Below are 25,358 nucleotides of genomic sequence, written 5' to 3' on the forward strand. Positions count from 1 at the left end.
AAATTACTTTTGTCCACAAATCTCTTCTGCTGACCTGAAGGCACAGAGCTTTACTCCAGCTGCTTCCCCAAATGACTCACTGTGGAAGAAAACATACTACCACTTATGGCCAACATATGAGAAGAACACCACCTCCAATATCCAATATTCACCTTCCAATATCTAGCATATATCTAAAATGTTAATGTTTTTGATAAGAAACATATATTGAAATAAAAATTATAATTATACTTCTTTTATATTAATCTATTCCAAGTAACCTAAAGGTAAACATATTAAAATAATGTTTATGTGAAAACAAATTTAAATGATAACAAAAAAAGAAAGTTATATTCAGTAAAGGAACAAGTAATAGGTTTATTCCATGCTGAAAAAAAAGAAGAAAGAGAACACAACGTTTCGGCCGTGGAGCCTTCTTCAGGTGTGAGAGAGACAGGGCAGTAGGCAAAGGTAAAGTAGCGGGAGAACAAAGGTTGGGAGGAAGGAGGAGTGAGAGGTGGGAGCAGGGGACAGAAACAGAGGCCAATCAAGAGGTGTGAAGTCAGAATGGGTGCAGTAAATTATAAAGTTGAACAAAAATTACGAATTAAAATGGCCTCTTCAGATTGAAAAAGTGCAGTTTGGATCTGCAAGTAAGATGTATAGAATCCTGGACGTTTCTAAGTGGCTGCATACAATTGGTGCAATCAAGGTAGGGTATGATTATTTGGCAAGGATTCTCTTGCAGGCATGCTGTGCTATCTATGAGGGGTGTCCTTCTTCTCCAATTGGTGCTGAACCTCTGATCGGCTGCGGTGCCTGTAACACATCAAAAGATGAATGGTTTGAAGGTGGCTGAGTTGGAGGGATGTGCCTATACTTCCTAAAACAACAAAAAAAAATACATTTAAGTATAACAAAATGTGATTGTAGCCTGAACTTTAGTTCAATATCAAACAGCACAGCACTGTATATGGGTTACAAAGCAATGAGTTTGTAGTGTTTACAGGTGCTCAGTGAATAGGCAAGTTCTACAGAAGCACCAGAAGGTGGAGCTTGGATCTTTCAATTGTCACATAAGATAAGATCACTTTATTAGCCATATAAAATTTCTTGCATTAGGAATTTGTCTTTTTTGCATACCCAAGCTTGCTCTCCATGAGACAAACAGACACATAGACAGTGAGAGAAGCTTGGGGTCAGAGCGCAGGGTCAGCCATTGTACAGCGCCCCTGGAGCAGCTAGGGTTAAGGGCTTTGCTCAGGAGCCCAATGGAGTAGGATTCCTCTGCTGGCCACGGGATTTGAACCGGCAACCTTCCAGCCACAGGCGCAGATCCTTAGCCACAGTGCCACCACTCTGTCCCCAAGTACATGTAGCCAGAGGATAGAGTACTAGAGAATAAATGTATTTAGCATTTAGAAGAGTGAGAAAAAACATAACTAGCTGGACATCGGAAATTGAAAAGACAAGTTGAAATGGGACTGGAGATCAGAGGAGGCAGATGTTACGCCTGGGTGGGTCAGAGCTCCCAGTCTTCAGTTGTCATGAGAACCTCGACCCAGACCTAGTAAAGCAGGTTCTCTCAGCCACCTGCCACCAACTGATGAACAATCAACCAAGTGTTTAATCCCCATTTACCACTGCCCTGGTGCTCTGTTACTGAACTACTCTGGTCCGGTTAGTGCTTGCACAGCAGAACTTCTGTTTTTTGTACAAAACAAACTCATTCCATTGTCTGTATTAACTAGAGCCTGTTCCAGTCCACGACTATTCCTGCGTATCCCGAGCCGCCAGCCCTGTTATCTGAATCAGCACCGGGACAGTGGCAGTCCTGTGGGTCTGTTCAATTCTCTGATTTGTCCATCAACCTTTGTCTGCACAACCTCGGCTCTCTTCATCACCCCTCACCTACACAAGTCTTGGTTTTCACTTTTAGCTCTTTGTTTATCTCCAAGGCCAGCCATCCTTTCTGTCCCTTGGCTGGGAGCTTTTCAACACAAAACCACGGCATAACAGTAGAATGATGGAGAGAGTGATATTCAAGAGCAAAATGAAACTGGAAGTAGAGATATAACTTCAAGAGTTCAAAAAGTCAATAAATGCATGAAATAAATATGAGGCAAGGAAAATGTGAAACGAAACAGCACAATGTACAAATCGACCTTGGCATGAGAATGAGTATCATAAGTGTAGAGAAAATGCAGCTCATGTAGGTGTTAGCTAAAACAACAGCAACAGAAGAGTGGTAGAGTATACAATAGGAAAGGGAAGGAGAGAGTAAGAGTTAGAGTTCTTGGCAGAGGAGATAATAAAAATAGGAATGGACATGCCAACAGAGAGGGAGGAAGTAAAGGAAAAAGGTAATAGGATGCAAAGTAAATCAGATATGAGAAAGGATGAGCTAAAAGTGGTACGTTTATGTAGGAGGAGACGGCTGAGAAGCAGTAAGATGTTCACATACAAACAGGGATACAGGAGGGAAAAGAGAAGGAGTTATGTGCATTGTCAGCATAGACAGAGAAGCCATGAGAAGACATTAGTTTTAAAAAAGCATAGAAAGAGAAAATAAGAGATCTCAACATCCAACCTAAGGAAACAGCAGAAGACGGTGAAGGAAGAGAGATGCACTGGGACACAATTTAAGGGACAGTCAGACACAAAGATTAAATGTGAAACAGAATAAAAAAAAACAAGTGGAAACTAAAGGGAAGTGTGTTTAGTACTGAGACCAAGAGGCTCACTAAATGCATAGATTTCTGCAGGCAAAACAAAAATATAGGCATCTTCTACTGTTCTACATTGGAAGTTGCCCCAGTAACAAGAAGTGAATAACAACAAAACAACAACATCCAACATACTGTATACAACAAATGCTGAAAAAAAGTCATTTAATCTTATACTGTAAATAAGTAGCACCAGGTAATGAACATTAACATTTATATTTATGTTTAAGAGACATGTTTTCAGCAACGCAGACATATTTACAAGTCCTTTTCTTTGTTTTACACCATAGACCTCTTTACTACAATAAATGAAAAGCAGGCCGACTGCTTTGTGGCTACACCAAGCTAACATTGTGCTTTTTCTCCATACATTGTATGGTACTACTGTACCTAGTTAATCAGAAACATGCTACAACAGATTTTGCTGTATTTGCTGCTTCAGGGTGACATTTGATAAGCACTATATGAGTCATTTAGGAAAGCCCCATTAAAACGTTTGACTAGAGGAGAAAGGTTTTGGTTCTGTAAACTCTGTAGCTTTTTCCATGTGTTTACATATAAGCATACACTAAATGAAGAAAATACCATATAGCTTACACAATTAATTAGTGCAGCTGAAAATTCTTTGGATACAACAAAAATAGAACTGAGAATCTTACTTATTGTATACGAGACAGAACGAGGAGAATCCCGTGAGAGCCTTGTTAAATTTGCTTCCATCTTTGTTGCAGTACATTCAAACATAAACGACACACAAGAACACTGACAACATTTATTTAAAAAATGATTTATAATTACATTTGCCATATTCAGAAAAATACTACAATTATATGTTGTCACCAGTAATGGAGTTGATAACAATACCAAATGACAGCAATGATTGCCCAAACAATAGAAGGATTTTCCTTTCTCCCTGTATTATCTTTTAGTCACAGAATATTTTGATTATTTTATTCGAAGATGTAACGTAACAATGTATGGCATGTTTTTGAAGCAAAGATATTTCTAACAACAAAAAACAAGCATTTAGTTTCCTCAGTCACCTATATGTTTATTATGTTGACTCAGAAGTATACTATTGAGTAGAGACTGATTAAGAACTTAAAAGCATTGTTTTTAAGGTTTTGGGGTGTCATTATCTGATTCCAAAATCATAATATTAGTTGTAATAAATTCACATGGCTAACAAAACTTTTTTTCTGATGTTATTATATGTACATAAGCCACTTTTCATGAATCAATAGGATCAATATTATACTGTAGCTGATTTCTCATAAGGACTGAAATCGAGATTGATTTACTGAGCACTAAATATATGTGCTCCATATTTTCTCCTTTTCTGCTTGTTCCAATTTCTTAATGTTTTCCTTTAAGCAGTTCTAAGAGTGCTAAACATCTATGGAGTTTTAGTCTAACCAGTTTTAATTAAAAAAGGAGATGAAGCGTTCAAATCTTTTAAACTGCCAAATGATGTTGGCTGCCTTTCCAATCAAGTCACTCACCGTTCTGTTATGGTGCAGTCTCCTGTCGGCTGTTACCAGGTGATAACCACTTGTGATACATTGATTATTAATGAGGAAACTATTTCCCACCTGCGCCTCATGTGGCTTTGTGTTAAACAATGTAGTGAAATTGTGAATCACCTGCCTTTCTAAAAAATCAATTCTACTGTAGTTTTTGTTCCCTTGACAATATGCTATTGAGTAAAATTGAGTATTGGAGTATTTAGATAATTTCTTAAAATGCTTTAAATATTCCATTATAAAAAGGACAGAAAAATTGGGGTAAGCAGTGAACAATAATTATCAGAGAATCAAACCTTGATAAATATATTTTAAATATATAATTTTGTGTCATGAATATCTAACTGTTCATTATTTTCCTTGCCTTTAAAAGCTAAGATGAAGGAGAAACACAAAGAACAATTTCTGGGTGTACTTAATGAGTTCTGACGTTTTTTATAAATATAACACTAAATATTATTTTTAGATAGTTACACTATATCTTAATGATGAAAAATATAATTCCATCCTAGGGTAATATTAAAATAAAACTTTAAAAATACCACATTAGTTCCACATAACATTTACATAAAGAAATTATTGGATATCTAGTGATCTGACTGTGCAAGAAAGTAGCATGCATTTATACTTACTTCATTAAATTTGTTGTTTCCTTGTAGCCACTGCACACTGCCTGAAATTATTTGTGAATAATTTATATCACTTTACTAAATAAGGCTCCTGGCAGTTCATTCAAATTGAGTAGGTCATGAGTACATTTTCTGTATAGCTGAGAAAAATGAGACTGAAAATTGACATCTCGCATTTTGTTAATAATTCATTTTGTTTGAATTGTGTCTTTTTGCATTATTAACATAAAGTAAGAAGATAAAATAATACAAGTGAAATAAATGTTATGTACTGTACCCACCCCTATACAAAACGATTCAAGGATAACAAAAATAACACATGATATACAAGCTTTTCTCATCAGCCTGAATTTTAGATGCATAATTTAAATGAACTTAAATGAATTACACATTTTACTTTTCTGTGTTATTATTATATGATTATTAAAATATCTCAAAGGAGTGAAATAGTATCCTTCAAATACATTTGGTATCAAGGAGCAAATATATTTCACTATGACCAGCACTGATATCTCAGCATGGAATAAACCTTTACTTGTTCCTTTGCTGATATCACATCTGCTGTCAACTGCAGTTCAATCGAAATTTCTGAACTGTTTTTATAATATGTTTACATACTTTAAGCTGTGTTTTTTAAAAAAACAAAATACTGACATAAACAACTGGCACAATGTAAGTCAGCAACACTAGATTCAACCCAAACAGAAATAGCTACAGTAGATATCAATCACTTTGCAACATCCTAGTAAGGATAAATCTAATAGACTGTGGAAGATACATTTGCCCTAAGAGTTATTGCTGTTGTGCTCTTTACCTGATGCTGTTCTGGAGGGGAGGGGGGATTTCATCCTATTCTTAAAAAATACCACATTAGTCTTTACTAGGGAAGCCAGCTGATGTGACTACTTACTAATACTACAAGTGCCCTGTAAAGTCTGAAGCCTGGACTCTGGGTCTATAGGTCAGACTAGGAATGATACAATTGCCTCTTTGAGACAAAACAATTCTTCACCCTCAGAAGTGTCACAATGATTCAACTTGCCATGCTTGCAAGTGAACTCACTTCCAAAGCTTAGTGTAATGTGGTAGCGTATTATAACTAATATCTTACAAGATGTGTGTAATGGGGCTGAAGACATCTTTCTCCTGGTAATCCTGATGACACTGTTGCTATATTCTGAGAGAACACCAATGTACTGCGTTGGACTTGCGTCCCATCCAGGAAGGGATTTTTTCTCTATGAAATATGTCACAAATCATCTGACCTCCTACTTGACTTCAGTATCATCTTATGTGTGGTATCTTTAAGATGCTTTGCTATAGGAGTAGCAGACCTTTGCCTTAACTCAGCTTCCCAAGTGGACCACATAACTCAGAAGAATAAATAATACTGCCGCAGGACCCTAGTTACAGTTACTGTGACCTTTCACAGTGCATGGTGTTCTAGGACAGATTTTAATGCATTTACCTGGTCAGCAGGTTCTCCTTGTTAGAATTTCTATGTTTCTATGTATTGATGTTTCTAACATCAATAGGTCACAAACATGCAGAAAGGTATACCAAACTTTTAACTGCAGTGGTTATAAGAACAATGTTTTTGCCTTACTGTATAGCCCAGTTTCAAAAACAATCCTAATGAGCAAAAGCATTTTAATTATTCAAATTATATAATACTAAATATAATGTCTTACATTTGAACATTTTAAGATTTGACTTATATGCTAATCTTGTATTGATTTGTTTATTCCATTTTATACCACACATTTTTTTATCTTTAATATTTAAAGTTACCTTAGATAAAGACATTAGTAAAAATACTAAGTACACAATTGTGTTAACCATTTCTCTAATCATATATACAGTATTTTGTATTTATCTTTGAAAATTGCTACTGTATGACTTAATGCACTCAAAAAAGTATGGATATGCAGCATGGAAACTCTATTCAAAAGGGGAAATCCTGTTTTGGTTAAAGGCAGTGGACCCTTACAAAATTCTGCAAAGTGTGTAACTGATGGTGCATTAAAACATTAATGATAAAGACAAAATTAAAGAGTAAAATACTCTGTAGAGGCCCAAAACTCTTTTTTAGAAGACGGATTTACCAAGAGATCTTGACCAGCGTAGCTAAATTTGGATTTTTTAAAAATTTGACATCATTTGTGATGAAGTCTCACTGAGGATAGTGAGAAAGAGACCTTCAAACAGGACTGCTAGTGTGCTATTCATGTTGAAGGTAAGGGGAAATAAGAAGAGAAACTAATGTGCTAGTAAAATCTGAATATACATTATGTGTAGGTTGAGTTAGGCATGATTAAAACATGATGCTCTGTAGTTTTAGAATGTTATGCACTCCCATGCAATGTGTTCTCTCATAATAACCAACAGTATTGCCAGTGTGCCCAGCCAGGCAGCCTGCATTCTTGTTCTGTTGGACTACATTCCTCAACACATTGCTCAATCCAGTGCTCTAGTGTTCTATACAGTATGTACCTCCTCCCACCTCCTGTAGTGTGAGCTATGAATAAAGAAAGTCTGTCTGGCAGTCTGTAGGCCACTTCACTCAAAAACATGGTATTTCAGTCCACAACTATGGTGCTTTGTGCAGGGTGGTTTTATTTTGTCTTCCCCACCTGCAAGACAACACCTGAGAAATCCAAAATAAATTGGACACATCTTGTTCCTGAAAGTAAACATCCTGACATCACTTGCTTACAGCAGTGGAGATAGTGAAAAACACAGCAAGAAAAAGAAAGAAGAAAACACAAAAAACTAAGCTGGACTGTGCTGGTTATGTCATCAAGAGTGACTGCAACATGACAAAAACAAAAATTTAAAACAGCAGAAAATATTTTTTTAAGAAATAGCAGCAAAAGGCACCATGGTATACAGTATATGGACATAAAGATTTGATCATGACATTTTACAAACATAACCATTTGTGTGTAATATTGTTCATTAATCTTTTAAATCTATTTAATTATTTATTATTCAATTTCAGTATCAGAACACTCTAGCAAGTTATACAAGTTAACACCATTAGTTTTCCATGCTGGATGTTTTTTTGGAAACCACTTAATATGCATTATATAAGTCCCATAATTTTGAATGGCAAAACGTGTAAGTGGGAGCAAACTGAAAGAAGGTCTCAGGTTTTTTCTGTTAGCTGGCTCAGCCTTATTAAATACAGTAGGAGAAGCAGGCTATTGTATGTACAATACTGGGGTAATTTGAGAGAAACCAAGGCTCGATTCCAGGTAGCAAAGATTAGAACTGCACACAGACAAAAATTAGATCATGCCAGCTATTCATTATCGGAACGTATTCAAGAAGCATAAATGTAAGGTAGGACAACAGTCCATGTCAGGATACACACACAACCACACAGGGACAATTTAGATCCTAGTCCTGTTGGGAGTGCTGTTCTGTTACAGGTTTTCCAGTTCTCCTTAAGTTGTTGCACCTGTTGTAGAAATTGCTAAATTTGTACAACTATGCCACGTTTGATGAGGACTAAGTTCCAATGAAACCCTGCAGACATCCTGGCCCTCCAATTGTGGAAACCCACAATTTAAAAACACCAATTAACCCAACTAACCCAAGGGGGGTACATAGCGTGTTTTTGGGAGGTGCGAGGAAACTTGTATTCTACTAAATCCGTTTTTATTTTCTTATAACGTTAACACTATTTTTTACCTGATCTACTTCTTGGTCTTTTCCTTGCGTTTCCAGACGCCGATCGACACAATAACGTTACAAGTTACTACACAATATCTTCTGGAAGCATATCTAAAAACAAAACAAATGTAGCTTTACCGGTGCAACAGGGTAGTTTTTAAGCAACACGATAAAATATTCAGCTGATTGAACAATAGTTGAAGGGAAGATCAGAATTACTCGTATGTGCTGCACCACATCAAAACAGAACAGTGTTCGGAATAACAACAGGAATCAATGCCACTTTCGGGCTCGTTTCTCAAAGCATATTCAGGTTACGTTATTGTGCATATCGCTTCTAAAATTATAATTCTTTTCAATTACAAACACAAACGTCTAAGAAACGTGTTTTAAGCTAAGAGTGAAATCTTGAACAAAGAGAATGCGATTTAGTTTTAAGGCTGCATGTTTGTTCTTTTAATTTTATAATATTGCATTCCATGTTCCGCTGTAAAAGCTTGGAGCTTTAAAATTACAGAGGCTTGTGATATTCCTAAGTATACAGTACATTTAATGCTACTTTTCTTTTAAAAACTCCAAAATAGTCATTCTCTGGGATGCTAAAATAAATATCCTGCTTACATGAAACTGTCACCGTATTTGCCATTCCTGCTTGCGCGGAAGGATATCACCTACTTATCCGAGCAAAATGTAATGGAAACCCTAGGAGTACAACCAACCCTATTGCGAACTACAGGTTTCTAAATACGTATTTGTATTGACGTTTCGCACTCGCCAATAAAGCGTCTATTATGTGATGACGTCTAGAAGGCGGGATTTAAACCCATCAGGTTGGTGTGCGGAGAAACCTCAGTGTAGTCAGCGCTGCACTGGGCTTCGGTATGAATGTGCTGCTGACATAAGTGAATAGAGATTCCCGGCCACGTAAGTACTATTAATACACAGCGGGAGATGATGTCTTGCTGAAAAAAGGGATAGGCCTGGGAAAGATTGGCCATCCCTTCTTAGCAGCTAAATAAAATTCGATTTTTCCAAGCAGTATTTTGGATAAAAACGAGTTTTCAGTATAAGACATCGGTTTCAAATCAAGAGGAGGACTTGCAGTCTAGCATCATTTTCTGTTCTGCATGGAGATAATCCTGGGAGGCCCGTGAACGCTACCGGAGCACAGGGAAATCTGAAACCACTGGTCTAGCGTTATGCTTGTTTGCACTTTCTTTGCGTTGCATTATATTTGGATACTCAATTCTTCGTGCATAACGTGCGAATTTTACTTTTTTTGAACAACGGATAGCGTTTTGCAGCATTGAAGCTTGCACTGAGTTGCTTTTGTAAATTCGTTTAAATTTAGAATAGTTATAGCAATTCAAGAAAAAAAAGATCCTGACGCCATCTAGGGCTGAGAACTTGGTGCTATAGTACAGTAGTTACCTGACATTCATTGTTTCTGTATCTGAATCAAATTACTTTCGATCCCATTTTATTTGATTTGAGCTAAGTTAACCAAAGGAGATATTGTAACTCTTTGATTAATCTAAAGACTCTCAAGATCATTAAGTGTAAATCCGGATTTTTTCTTTTGTGCATTCCACAGTTTTATTTATGTATAAACACTAGCATTTTTATTTGAGGTTGCAACGTTCTACTTTGTGACTGTTAAACAGTAACAGGGAATACCGTTTACTGTATACACTCAGACGCTGGACCTTTAACTGTGAGAAACGGTTACGATCTGTGATTCAAGCGCAGTGAATTTATACTGAACAAGGTTCACCCTACTGGAATCCTATTACTCGAAGATAAATTTCGTAGGAAGCACCTTGGTATCGTATACTCATGAACATACAGAGGTCAAGCCCCATTAACATAACGCGTTATGGGAGATCAAGACACAAAAATCACGACTTTGAGGATTTATCTTGTTTGAGGACTACCGAATCGATTCAGAGTTTCAGTCCAAATTTAGGTTCTCCAAGTCCCCCAGAGACGCCTAATTCTTCACATTGCATTTCTTGCATTGGGAAATACCTATTGTTGGAGCCGCTTGAGGGAGACCACGTTTTCCGGGGTGTTCACTTGCATAGTGGAGAGGAGCTCGTCTGTAAGGTAGGCGCTACAGTTCAACACCTTGGTGAAGTAATGCATGCGTGTTACTGCATATCCAGTATTGTTATCAAATTAGAAGACTAAAACATGCTCATATACCTGTAACCAGTTAAACAGTTACTTAAAAGAAACTTGTTCCTGAAATTGCGACCGGTACCTACAATACATGAGGCATTCCAAATGATTGTAAAATGATACAAGAACAACTTCGATATGTTAGTCACATCTTGATGTTTTAGTCCCATTGTTAAAGCATGCATTGGTAGAGGCTGACAGTATTGTGCTGTTCTACTACCGATCTTTATGCCGTGGAAATAAGTCAGACCTCGTATCGGTAGGATGTCGTGTTTAAACCTGTAGTATAAAAAAATAAAACTGCACCCAATATCTTTGTAGTGCGCTTGAAAGTAATTATTAATTTACAAGTGTGGTGTTTATTTTTCGAATTTTAAGAGCAGTAGAAAATATTAACCGATCACTCTTTTTACAATGGATAATCTGTAATGGTGTAATGGGATGGGGGAGATCCATTGATAACAGAAGAACAATGGAGCAAGTGCTATAACCACGCGCCCTTCCTAAATTGTTGTACTCTGAGGCTCCGGTGTCCGTGGTATTGTTCTTCATTGTTTACGATTACAGCTGCTAATTACTTAATTTTATGCATACATCTTATGGTTTTCTAAAGATGGTTATATATTTATGCGTTCGTTTTTTTTCTATAAAAGCGTTTTAATTGGTAGCTGCAGGAGCAGCCCTACATGAAGGCGTAAGTGTACGCTCTGTACCCAAGGCGAAAGCATCAAAGCCTTTGAGCTCGCTTAAGTTTTCAGTGTATCAGAACCAAGACACTAGTGCTTTTATTTCAGTTACTTAACCTTATGAGGTGCATTTATGCAGATGCTCACGGTAAATAAAAGCACTGTCCTTACTATAGTATGGTATGTGGGGAAAAAATGCAAGACCTTTGGGTTTTGATAGATTGTCAGAGTGCACACAGTTGTAAAAGGAGGTCCCCTATACCAAACCTGTTCAATCGACAATAGTCCTTGTGCATCGGAAATGCCCCCTAAGCATCGAAGCATAATGTGAAAGTGTTAGGTCTGTAGAGGCTTCCCACATCAGTATGCATATTGTGACAGAAAAATGTTTACTGTACTTCGCCATTATTGCTTGTTTTAGCTTGAAAATTAATGTGCCATAAAGTATCTGGGTTTCTGGCTGGCGCTCCTGACTTTCCATTGTTCTGGCGTGATGGTACAATAGGAAATATTTTTAGGTTTACAGTATTATTTCCCCCCATCAGTTAGGTACAGTTTAGTTGGAAAGAAATATAATTACGTTTGGACTGCATTAAATTCATCACTGAAGTGCCGCCTTCCTTTTGCTCCAGCATGTTTTAATGAAGGGGGCACATTTGCAGCATAGAAGACAAGAACCTACTTGTTCTGCACTAGCATGTGATAAGGTGTGAGTCATGCACCACAATTTTCATGAATAAGATTGAATTTCTCCTACATTATTCATACTGATGCCTATTTTATATCCGTCTAGCAATTAATTTAATAAAGAAGCTTAAGAATCGAAAGCCTTTAAAAGGCAGCATATTTATGCAAGTACCTTTTCTGATTGCATTTTCAGGTATGTTTCCAAGATTTAACTTTTTTTTTCTTGTCTAGGTTTTTGATATAGCCCGATATCAGGAATCCTTAGCAGCTTATTTTTGTTTGTCTGGACATGAAAATATCAACCAAATTGTTGAAATTCTTCTTGGGGAAACCAGAGCCTATGTATTCTTTGAGAAGAGCCATGGGGATATGCACTCATTTGTTCGTACCTGCAAAAAACTCAGAGAGGATGAAGCTGCCAGACTGTTCCATCAGATAGCCTCAGCCGTCGCTCACTGTCATGACAATGGACTGGTTTTGAGAGATTTGAAGCTGAGGAAATTTGTTTTTAAAAATGAAGACAGGTAAGAGATTGTTTTGTCAAAAGCTTGCTATACCATGTCTAAGATGGCGATTTTTAAAGAAAATAATTATTTGAATCCTTTGATATTGTGCAACATGTTTAAGTTGATCTTCTTGTACTGTACACTGAGGTATAAAACAAGTATTATTGGATAATCTGTTTTAAAATGCCTGTAAATTCATTGTACTGCCATGTGGCCATTGTCTGCCGGGTTAGTCTCGGGCTCACTGTGACCCTACATTTATTGAAAATGAATGGAAGGATATAGATTATATTTTCCTCTCAACATGATATAGCCCTTGCTATTTCAAGCTATAACAGTCCTGGAATATCCATCAGTCATTTTTCAGTCGGTTCAAAAGAGATTCTTATACTGTACATACAAGTTTTTTCTTTAAATGGAGTGCATGTTTTGGATAAAAATCGTAAGGCCAGTATCAACCTTAAGGCCTAGGAGTTACATGTCAACATGTTTTTAAATTGAATGCATAAAGGACTTGTTACGGCAATTGGATGTTTTTTGATGAGATCTTTTAAAAAAATATTTTAATTTTTTTTTAATTAACAGGTGTGTATCAGTATCTTTTGCAGTGTACTGTTTGTATGATTTCATTTAGTTTGCATGTTATTTTATATTTGAGTATTACTACCTATGGCTCTTTATCTTGTATACCTGTAGCTTGGTGCTGGAACATTTTCAAACACAAAAAAGGTTAAGAACAGACTTTGACATTTAATCAAGTGTTTGCAGTCCCATTTTCCATCACTATAGATATATTGACAGTTTGTTTTTCTTATTCTCAAGTCTTTTGCAGCAATTTGTAACATCACATGATCTTTTGAGATATGAGGAGTATAGTTTACCTGAAGTTTCATTAGGCATTATTTCAAAATACTTAGAGTAAGATACTCAATGCTATTTGCTTGCATTTGTTTAGAGTTCTAATTCAGTTCATGTGTTTTGTGACAATTCATCTTTGTTTACACAGCAAGATCTCTGCTTGGAGTAACATGTCAAATGCAGTGGTATTGTAGCAATCTGACATAAATCCCAGACTTAAATTAACTTTTGAAATGTATAAATCGGTTTCCAAAAAACACTGAGTTTCTTTATATTTAGGTTTAATGTTTTAGTAGGGAATATAACTGCCCTTTAGACCCCCTAAACTAAAAGTATAAAAAAATCTTCCTGGGCCAGCCTAACAAAGAATTGTCATTGTAAAACTGAAAGTTTGGAGAGAGGACAAGCCCTTTGATTATGCTTGATCAAATGTAAATCCAGGTAACGGGCACCTTTTCTGGAGTCATTAATTCATTCATTCCCTCTTTCCTCCTCCATTAGAAGCTCCTTAATTCAAGTAGAAATCCAGCAGTCTAATTGCCATTGCCAGGCTGTTGTTCCCCCAGTTAGGCAGGTCAAGGCCAAACCAATATTTCAGATAGAGTTTTCTGAAACTCCTGAAGTGGTACATTCAAGGACCTGGAGAAGAGCATTAATGCATTGTAAAATGAAGCACAAAACAAATTGACATAAAATAATCTGGATTTTGAGTCCTCATTGTGGTGTTCTGAATACTTTTCCTTCAAAGTCAAACGGAGTACCAGTGTTTGATCTGTAAAAGCTAAAGTAAGAGGCTGGATTAAAGGGCTAATGTTCCGCATGTTATCTAAGGACAGAGTGTGTGCTGATGTTGAAGTGTATCTCTTGTATTAATTTGAGAACTGACTACTGATATTCTGAGTTTTTTTCTTTAAACACTTAAACGCATTTAAAATTGAAACAAGCAACTTTCGACAATATAAAAATAAAGCTTTACAGAATAGTACTAAAATCAATTAAAACAATGTTTTTGTCATTTGAATTGGTATTTTTACTTCCTTTAACACTGTACTATTGAAGCAATTCTGATCTTAATACAAGGAAATGCATTTTAAAAACAGTTTTGATAATGGTTTAAAACATAAATATTTATGGACACACATTTCTAATAGTATACATCTAGACTATTAATAGGCTACATTGTAGGAACATTGAATGCTATGAAAATAGTACACAAATTGAAAGTGGTCATTTTACATATTTCAATTTAGAAAATAGTAGAAAAAAGTTTAAAAAATAATACAAAAATGTGCATGTAGGTAATTTCAGGATTAATTGTACGTTTTGGGTTTGTAATATGCAGCAGAATAAAATATCACATTAAAGTCCTACCTAAATGTTGATCAATGTCAGATTTTTTATTTGTAGAAAATCTTAGGATTTCTAAAAAAGAAGAAAAACAGCTGAGATAAATCATTTCATAAATACAATTTGCACTGTATTTTTCAGTTTAATTGTTGAGAGTTATATTTAAGTACACATTGCTCATATTTATAGACTGTTTTTAAAAGCACTACTATTTGTGTTTTTGTGAATGAAACAGAATTCTTAAACTTGACTGTTGTATTGATTACTCTTTATGATGTGTTTTACTCAATGCTATCTCATTTTAATGTATATGTGTTTAACCTTTTGCAAAAGAAAGGAATGTGTTTTTAACATTTCAAAGAAAATACCCTACAACTTCTTAGAAATTCCATCATGCAATTTGCTCAGCCAAAAATATTTAAAGAGCCCCAATGTGGTGTAAAATCATTTTCTCTACCGGCCACGAGTTATGTAAGAATCTACAGTAGTTTTCATATGCCTAGATGGACAAGAGAATAATTTTAAACTGTGCTTTGATGCATTGTAACAAGAGGATTTTTGTAGTTTTGATGTCCCCATATAGGTTTTTTTTTTCTGATTTCAAAATGCCAGTAAAGGTAGAAATGAGTATAATCTGATGTGAACTGAGCCCATAGAAATTCTGATTTTATGACATTAAAGTATTTCTAATTTAGGAGGGGATGCTGGGTAATTGCCTATTTTAAATATGTTGGGAGAAACACAGATTACATTTGACTTTTTCTTGGTGATAGTGCACCCATTAGATGACTAGTGTTTAGCTCTGAACTTCCCAACACATTTTCTTAAAGATCAGTCAAGTATTTGCAACCCAAACATGATTGAAATGACTGCTGCACTAGTTTAACAGCCAAGAAGCCAGATTAGGTCGTCTGTATGATGTATAAAAGTGCAGGTGCCATGTATTGGACTGAAGATGTGTTCTGTGAACTTTGAATTGCATGAGCATTTAACTTTGCTGGATATCAAACAAGAACTGAGCAAGGGTTAGAGGATGAATCAACACAGTCATCTTATAGTTGAGAGTCAGTTTTCCAGTGGAGCTTGAAAGTCATACTTTTCATACTTGACCTGTATTTTTTTTTTTAATCTTTCTGGACACTAGTTGTTTCTATACACAGAATATGGCATTGATCTTAGTTGTAAAATCATGTCACAGACTTGCATGGACTTATCTACATATGCTATCCTAATTATTCATGAGAATTATGAACTCCCCCCCGATCAGCTCTGAAAGATTAAAGACAATATAAATAATTGTAGCTGAAATATCTAGAATAGTTATCTAGATTTAGATCTCGATCTGTGGTATGTTTTCTCTGTGATAAAAAATGTCTTTAGAGGGCATATTTGCATATGCTCTCATAAAAAGGGACATTTTGAATTTGTGCTGTTTTCTAAAGTAAAAGCGTTCAGGCCATCTCAAAGCCTATTAAGATGGTAATATTAATTTCTTTGGGGGTTCATAAATTGCCTTACTGATAATAGTGGTATAAAAAATGTTTTTCATCTGTCATGTGACAGACCTCATATATTACATGTACTGTAACATTATCAGAAACAGGTAGGGCATGCTTTTTAATCTAATTCAACTAATTTTTGAAAGGCATGTTAAAGTTTTCACCATGGAAACCTATCTGGTTTTTGCTATGTCATAGTTGTGTATCATTACAACCAGTGATCAGTAGTTTTTTTAAACCATTTAAGAGTTGGGGGTTTTGTAAAAAAAAAAGCTATAATACTTATGGCCTGGGTTGATTGTAAATTTAATTTTAAAAGATAAATTATAGAAATTCCTAGGCTTTATCACATTGGCTCATTTAATGCTGAATGATAAAAACTTTTCAAAGTTTTTTTTATTCATGTCATTATGTGAACCTTGTTCTTTGATTTTTCTGACAAGCCATACAATTAGAAAGCTTTTTGTCTAAATTCTAAATATGGGACTCCATCAGAAAGGAACAGAAGACCTTTTACTTTTCAATAAAGGAAAATGTGCTGGGAAATCTGTGCAATCCTGTGACACAATGGAGGGTTTTATTTACTTTATGGCTTCCTCTTTTGTTGGACAAAGAAGCATTTCCTGTTTAATGGGTGATTTCTTTGTTCTTTGAGAGTCTGTTTATTGTTCTTGGAGGTAAATTTGAACTCTTTTGAGTGACTTCATTTCAATGATCTGAGAAAGGAGTTCATTTTCATAAGATTAAGGAAAAAAAGCATAAAGTAAAAGTTGAAGTATAGGAAATCAGGAACATTTTCATACCACAGAAAATCTTGAATGACCTTTGGTTTACATAGTGTTATAGTTTATCTGCCTAATTTTGGCCAGTAATAATGTATCTTTTTTCTTTTATTTTCAGGAGTCTCGTTAAATTGGAAAGTCTGGAAGATGCATATATTTTAGAAGGAGAAGATGACTCTCTCTCAGACAAGCATGGCTGTCCAGCCTATGTGAGCCCAGAGATCCTTAATACAAGTGGCAGCTACTCTGGCAAGGCAGCAGATGTTTGGAGCCTCGGTGTGATGCTGTATACAATTCTAGTTGGACGCTATCCATTCCATGATGTGGAACCTAGTTCTCTCTTCAGCAAGATCCGCCGCGGGCAGTTCAGCATTCCAGAAACACTCACCCCCAAGGCGAAATGCCTTATCCGCAGCATCCTTAGGCGGGAACCCACTGAGAGGCTTACTTCACGGGAAATCTTGGACCACCCTTGGTTTTCTTCAGATATCCATGTCTCTAATTCAGGATATGGTGCAAATGAGAAGGAAGCTTCTGATCAGCTGGTGCCTGATGTTAATATGGAAGAAGAGCTTGACAAGTTTTTCAGCTGAGCAGCACAACAGTTAAACAGGGATGCCTGGCACAGAGGAAAAAAAACAAAACAAACTTAAATTGAAGGAGTTTTTCTTCACCCATTTAATGGAATTCTAGATCAACCTAGCTTAGCAGCAGAAGCAAAGTGGGAGTTCCTTTATCGATCTTAGAGAAGCAGAAGGACTTGTGAAATGCAGATGAAATGTAGCAAATTTCTTGAAGTGGTGCTATCAGGTTAGATTGATGCTAGCAGAATTAAAGTACAAATGAAAAGGCATATGAGGAAAATAGCTTCTCATCTCAAGGAGACAAGGAGAAGATAAAAACAGGCTGCACGTGCCAGTCAAACTGCAGTGTATCACTCCTTTTCTTTTCTACAAATCGTTTGCAAGTCACAATAAATAACTTTTTGCCTCAACACATTTGGCATCGTACTGTTACTTATTTTGCTTTTTTTTCCATTCAGGTAATTTACTTTTTTTTCTTTCATTGACTAAAATTATTCATTATTTTACATAGGTGCACATGGACCGACACACAATGCGGGTGCTAACAAAATTTCAGTTTGTATTTGTGTAGCTACTTTCAGTACTGGTATAAATCTAGGCTCATTTCTGGATAATGTGTTTTGTATACTTGTCAGCTAGTGACATTTTTAAAGCTTTGTTCCCAAAAGGGGAAGTAACTTATTTAACAAGCTTTTCTGCTTTTATTTCAACTGCCTTTGTTGCAGTAAGCTATTACAATACAAACTTCCAGTTGTATAACTGCTACTGTAGTATCTTAAACTTTTTTTTCTTACTGAAAATATACAGGGTTCTGAAATAGCTTCCAGACCTGCCATCATGCACTTGATTTGTATAGGCGGAATAATAAGAAACACAGGGGCTGGTCAAATGAGGTGTCAATGTTTAGAATAGGAGAAACTATTAGGTAATTTAATGTGTTGGCATCGAAGGCAAATTTACAATTTATTTTGAACTATTATATTTAAGAAAATACAGGTATTTGTTTCCTAAGTAAACTTTTTTGTTTCGGGTCATATAAACATGAAGATGATGTGTGGGCACATGTGTGGGTCCAAAGCTTAGCTTATGCCAGTCAATTCAGCTACTGTTGCCAGTATTTAATGTTTTTCTGTCTAGCTCCTAATTTGAGTTAAGGCACCTTATTTCTTAATAATTTAAACAGTTGGCACAGATTATTTAATGAAGGCTCAATAGGCATTAAAAAGCAAGTGATACAACCATGGCTTTTCAGTAGAATTGAAACCCTGTTTCCCTAAAAAGAGATTCAGACGTTTACTTCTACTTGATGCTAACTGCAAATAGAGCTGGAAAATATTAAGCTTGTTTTAAGAGATGCTAAAACATTTTTTAAACAGTATAACCCCCCCCCGAATTAGACTTGGTGGGTAGATGGAAGCATCTAAATATTAACTTTTCTAAAGATTATCCTACGTAAGTTATATGCTGCTTATTTTCCAGATTTAAGAAAACGCACATCTGCACCACTTTGTCTAAAAAACAAGAAACTAAAATGAATAAGCCAATGTTTAATTTTTAATATTAAGAGTAACAAGTTATGGACACTGTACTAAACACTTCCATATTCTGGATTTTTGACCCTGTTTTTTTTAACCTTTTCTTCTCTTACATGACTGTCTATATACAGTATGTAAGCAGTTCTGGACATAACTACTATGCTGTTTGCAGTACCTCATTTTTATTTTGTATTACTGCCTGTACAGATTCTGTGAAATGGTCATGTTCTGGATAGGTACATGTGGACTTTTGTAGTATTTAAATGTTACTTGAATTTGTGCTTTATTATAGTATGTGGCATGTGTGTACAGCTGCTTGGCATTTGCCCTATAGATGCTATTGCCTGCCTAGCAGGAAGGCTTTAACTCAGAAAAAAACAAGCAGAGGATGGTTCAATTCTCAGTGGATTTATGAAATAATAAAAAAATCTGCAGCTGACCTGCCCCTTTTTAAGAAATTGCTTTTATCTTATTTCACAATAAAGAATTATGGAGTGAGCTATTCACTTTGAAGATGGTGCTGAGTTGGTGCTAATGTTGAAGGATTTTTTTTCTTTTTCTTTGGAAGGGGGGATGTTTCAAGAAAGTGATATGCATGGCGGGATTTCACTGCCTCTGGTGTTTTGATTGTAATGTATTTGGTTTGATGTTTTGTCCAAAAATTCTTCAGTAAGTAAATAAATTGTGAACTGCATATTGAAAGAACTTGTTTCTTTTATTTCTGTGGTGTACTTTTGTTCCCGTCTTAAATGACTTCTCAAAACAGTGGTAACCGTAACTTTGTTTTAATATGGGATATTTGGGTAAGTGATTTTATCCAAATGTATGCTGGCCAGCTTTGTTCCCCCATAATGTTATCTTATAAATAAATATATATATAAAAACATGGCTGTAGTCAGTGTTGATACTTAATGCATCTCTAATAAATTCCAATCTGTGCATTAGGCAAGAGTGTCTTGCAAGCAATGTTTCAAAATCTACATATCCCATAATACAGTATATGCTGAATTTTAAGCCTTTTCAAATCCATAGAATATAAATTGTAATAATTATACATTATGAAAGGTATTACAATGATAACCTAAGTATAGGTTACCATCATCCACATAGAGTATACTGTATAGTTTTCTATAAAAGATTAAGGATATATATAGCCTCCTGTATTGGTGAAATATTTCCACTAAATGGTCTGTTTCAAAATATTTTTGTACCTGGTTAAAAAAATAACATCTATAAAGCTTTCAGTTTGAACAATTTCACTACAAACATTTTCACAGTGGCTGTCTGGTTTATTGGTAGTAGGTGTTAAACACAAAAGAAGAGCATTAGTAACATTCCTCTTGATTTAATCAAGATGCTGACAGCTTTAAGAAATTGGATACAAAGTGGGGAAAAATGTCTATTGTCTTGTAGAAATATTTAAGCCTAGGTTTTGTAGATTATATATAAGTAATCTATTTAGATATGTGATCTACAACTGTGACAGTCTAGACCGTAACTACAGATAATAAGAGGAATAAACTTAAGTCTAGAGAAAAACAAGCAATCCATGAACTGCCTGAAACATGGAAGGTAATATAGAGCTTCTAAATTATGGATTAGGCTGTCTGTGAAACATCATTTGGTTTTACTTTTTTCAACCAGGATATAATGCACAGTGGTTAGCATTGCTGCTTTGCATGCTGGGGCCCTGGGTTCTGTTCCTGGGGTGCTGTCTGTGTTGTGTTTGTATGTTCTCCCGGTTTTCGTCCAGGTGCTTCAGTTTCCTCCCACAGTCCAAAGACATACAGTACTGATAGGATAATTGGCTTCTGGGTAATTGGCCCTGTGTGAGTGTGCCTATTCTGCCCTCTGATGGACGGGGATCCGACTCCCCCAATAACTAGAACTGGATTAAGCGGTTAGAAAATGGATGGATGAATCAGCGTGTGTTTGCCTGTGTGCCCTGCATCTGGTGTCACATCCAGGCTGTATCCGGCTTTCCCCATGAACCTGAACTGGATAAAGCAGTTAGAAAATAGATGGATGTCTAGTAATTGAATACAATGGCCTGAAGATTTTTTTTGCGGTGCAAATCTGCCTGCACCTTTTACACATCTTTTGAAAAAATCTCCCAGCTTTTCAGTTGCTTGATGTAAACTTTTAATCAGGTTTTAAAAATAAGATCTGTTTGCACCATTCCTGGCTCGTATGCATGTATTAGAAAAAGGACTTCATACTGCTGTTTTTTTTAATAAACTGTGACTTTTGAAATCATTATGAATGCACATTTTAATTTTCCTTTTCCTGAAAAATCCAGCACTTTCTTAATTAAAATGTAGTCCACATTCCCCAAGGGCTTACCTGTAGAAACTAGTCTTAGAACTAAAGGCTAGCTCTATAAAAGTCCCAGTTGATTTTAAAATTGTAACTGTGAAATGGTATTTTGCTGTCACACAAAATATTAGTAAACTATATTTACTAAATATTAGTAAAATCTATGAAGATTTTATGTCTTAAAGTACTAATCCTCACGCTTGGTCTTGGAGAGAGATAACTGCACATTTAATGCAGATCTCCTACCCCTCAATTACCAATGAATGGAAATGGTTGTACAGTAGTTAAGGACAATTAAATCAGTCAGTGACTCAATAAATATAATTAAGATCTCAGATGCAATAACAGCCAGGAGACCCTGTGGTTGATATTAATATTGTATATGTGCTCTAAGTATTGCTGCCTCATTGCACTGGGGCCCTGTGTTCAATTCTAGATCTGGGTTTTTGCCTGGCTTTCCTCTGGGTGCTCCAGTTTCCTCCCACAGTCCAAAAATATACAGTCCTGGAAGGTTAATCATCTTGGAAAATTAGCCCTGGTATGAATGTGTGTGTTTGTATCTGCATTGCGGTGGACTGGCATCCCGTCCTGGGTGCATTTGGACTTCATTTATTTGGTTCATCAAATACCTTTAAATTCAATTGTTTACTTGTATTTTTCAAATCAAATCTTTATATTTTTATATAGTAGAATGGGGTTAGAAATGAGCATGAACCTTGTGATACATGCTCGGTTTTAGCTCTCCCCAGATTTTTCCTAACCCCAGGGTCTCCAGAGATGAGAGCAAAGGAGGCGCAACAGCCTGTGACCCCAGAGTTCCTAGAGGTAAGGTAGGTGCCGTTCTTGTCATAAAGACCTGACACAGATGGTGACATACTTTAGCCCAAGCCTCCAGAGTATGATAAACAGGACCGATTGCCAATCTCTGGACAACTGGATGGTGCCATCTTTCTCCCTACAGTCTCCATTAAAGGGAAAGGTTATCTCCAGGGTAAAAGCTTCCTATACAGAACAAGAGAAAATCTGGAACTTTTGTCCTTTTTCTTAATTTAAGAGGTGGAACGTGTAGCACATACTGTTAGTTTTTGCTGATGGAGAAGGCGTTTGATCTGGGAAGATGGCTATATGAACTGTCTCCATCTGGCCTCCCCCATTGTTTATGCAGACAGGTTGACACAGGTTGATGCTTTCTCCATGGGTTTGAACTGAAAGGGGAGAAGATTTAGTAAGAGGGCTTATGAAAGGCTGCGGACAGTTGAACTGACCTGCCACTAGAGACCACTATACAGCCTCTAATTGTCCAGAATAGCCACACTGGGCATTAATATTCTCATTACTGGATTACTGATGATTGGTCTGGAAATGCACATTGTCACATGGGTGTAATTAAGCTTTAGTTTGGTATATTAAAAGGTGTGCATTGTGGTGGTATGGATTGGGATTTATGAGTGATTTTATGTTGATAGAGCATGAAAAAGCACACAAAATGCCTGTTGAACTTCACTGCTGCAGTTGTCATGTGTTTTTTTTCTTGTGTGTGTAGACCCCCTGGACTGCCCGTCTCCTGTCAAACTTACCTTTGGAATGTTATTTTTATAGTGATGTAGCAAGGTTTGTTTAAAATGTTTACAAGTTTTTAGGGATAATTTCAAAACTTAATACAAGAAACCAGCATGTTATGCATAACTTATACAATATATTGATTATACCTCTATAACAAATAGAGAAATTGCTCAATATTTTTCAAGATAAAAAGCACCGGACTGCTCTGTTCTCCAAATGTACACTTTGAAGTCTTGTGTATGTGTACATATGTGTATGTGTACTGTATGTACATACTGTATGTGTATTTACACAAATGTGTATGTGCCATTTGTGTATGTGTATATACAGTATATGTATGCAAATATGTATGTGTACATATGTTTATGTGTATGTACACAAATGTGTATGTGTACATTTGTGTATGTGAATGTATGCAAATGTGTATGTGTACATTTGTGTATGTAAATGTATGCAAATGTCTGTGTAATACAGCATGTACTGTATATGTGTACATATGTGTATGTGTTCAAGCAGAAAATATGCTCAAAATATGTTCAATCGGATCCCATTTTTAGCTCTATGATCCAGGCAACACTGTTTTGAGTCACTGATGACTGTGACTGGGCTTCCCTTAGTGGCTGCACACATTTAACAGAGTATTGCCAAGTTAATGTGTTCATTAACTGGTTTGGGGCCTATCAGCTTTTCAGTAAAAGAAACAACCGGGACTTGCCAGGCATCTGCAGTCATCAAGTAATGTGAATGAGAGATGTTCTGTTCCTTCTAAGGCTGCTAATTCCCCTGTGGAGCTTGAAGCATATAAAAAATTGGGTGGATCTGATCTGTAGATCATGTCTATGGAAGATAATTCTCCCCATATAAGTATGGGGATTGTTGCCTTAATAAAGTCTTAATATTTGATATGTACCTTTATATAATCCATCTTACAAAATCAAGATCTTTATTAAGGTTGGACAATCTTCTCCACATTTACAGGGCCATGAACCTACAGTATCTATCTCACTCCAGGACTTAGATGTCAGATGCTTCAATCACCACATTTGGCCATCAAATTGACTTTCACATTTGGTATTTTTATTGATGTCAATTTGGAAAGCATGTTAATGTGCACTGCAACCTGACCTCCTAATCTTTCAATGTTATATCTCTAATATTTACAAATTACACTCTATAAAATATTATTGGAATGTCAATCTGCTATCTTCTGATTCTGGGATAGTTATAAACCAGGTTAGGATGTTCAGTACTGAAGTTGTTTCTTCAGTTAATTACTTCCTCATTTGTACAACTGTTCAAGATAACAACTTGTGGCAAACATGCTCCTGCTGGTGTTTTTAAACTCTTACAATTCAAAAGAAACAAAGTGCTCACTCTCTGATGATTAATGAAATACCCACCTGATTACGTATCACCCATAAAAAAAACAACATAAAGTATCACCATAAAGCTAAATGCACTGTTAGGAGTTTAGCTGGATTATGCTGTGAACTCCTAAAATTACATATGCATGCCATATACAATTCATCAAAAGTAACCAAATCAAATTATTGTAAGCAGTACGCTGCATTTCTTAAAAACTAGTGATGAGGTGGCAATAGTTGTTCAGGTTGTCACAGCCACTCAACATTTAAAGGAAAGGATGTTTGTTGCATTTGACGTTTCTTTTTCCATCTTTGCATATTGTCTTCTGGAATAATCCACTCAGCTCACATAGTGTCTAAGAGCGTACCTATAAAATGGTTTAAAATGTAATCTGTTTCTAATTATGCTTTACATTTTTCCTTTACCTCACAATATTGCAAATTAATGTTTAAACTGGTAGTAAAATATCAGAACTGAAAAACCTGTTGCTGTGGTACTGTATACAGTATACTGTGGAGTATAATGAGAATTTACATAACATTACAGGCTATAACTCTTGCATGTATTTATTAGATTTAACACACCATACTATGATTGTTCACCATCAAAATATATTTCATAGAATTCTAGATGGTTCATTTGGCACAGTTATTTAATATAATACTGATGAAGATTATGTTCCCTTGATGAAAAAACATGTGTATCCAAGCACAAAAGTCAAAGCTAGCTCCAAAACAGCAGAAAATAAGAGGAGTGTTAAATGTTGTTGGTAAAATTTTATACAAAACATTGGACAAATAGATTTGAGGATGCTTGAATAAGTGAAGAATTATGTTTGTGCTCAACCACATGTTGCTTTCAACTTTGTTTCCTTAGAAACATGCATTATTGTTTGTGTTTAATTTGGCACTTTT

The 25,358-nt window shown here is 35.8% G+C and overlaps 1 protein-coding gene and 1 long non-coding RNA gene across 2 annotated transcripts; one reads left to right on the plus strand and one right to left on the minus strand.

The window, feature by feature from the left end:
- Nucleotides 1-332: 332 nt before the first annotated feature.
- Nucleotides 333-9,242, minus strand: LOC148839669 (uncharacterized). Its single transcript, XR_016086067.1, has 3 exons — nt 9,157-9,242; nt 8,554-8,646; nt 333-798 (listed from the first exon to the last, which is right to left on the minus strand). It is a non-coding gene; the product is annotated as an uncharacterized LOC148839669 (long non-coding RNA).
- A 139-nt stretch (nt 9,243-9,381) lies between these two features.
- On the plus strand, nt 9,382-19,894 carry trib2 (tribbles pseudokinase 2). Its single transcript, XM_088939913.1, has 3 exons — nt 9,382-10,641; nt 12,321-12,613; nt 17,200-19,894. Exons 1-3 carry the CDS (start codon nt 10,372-10,374, stop codon nt 17,672-17,674), a joined length of 1,038 nt encoding a protein of 345 aa, XP_088796039.1. The 5' UTR covers nt 9,382-10,371; the 3' UTR covers nt 17,675-19,894.
- The last annotated feature ends 5,464 nt before the right edge of the window (nt 19,895-25,358 follow it).

The sequence above is a fragment of the Atractosteus spatula genome, chromosome 2 (assembly GCF_055471065.1).
Source record: "Atractosteus spatula isolate fAtrSpa1 chromosome 2, fAtrSpa1.hap1, whole genome shotgun sequence".
NCBI classification, from domain to species: Eukaryota; Metazoa; Chordata; class Actinopteri; order Semionotiformes; family Lepisosteidae; genus Atractosteus; species Atractosteus spatula.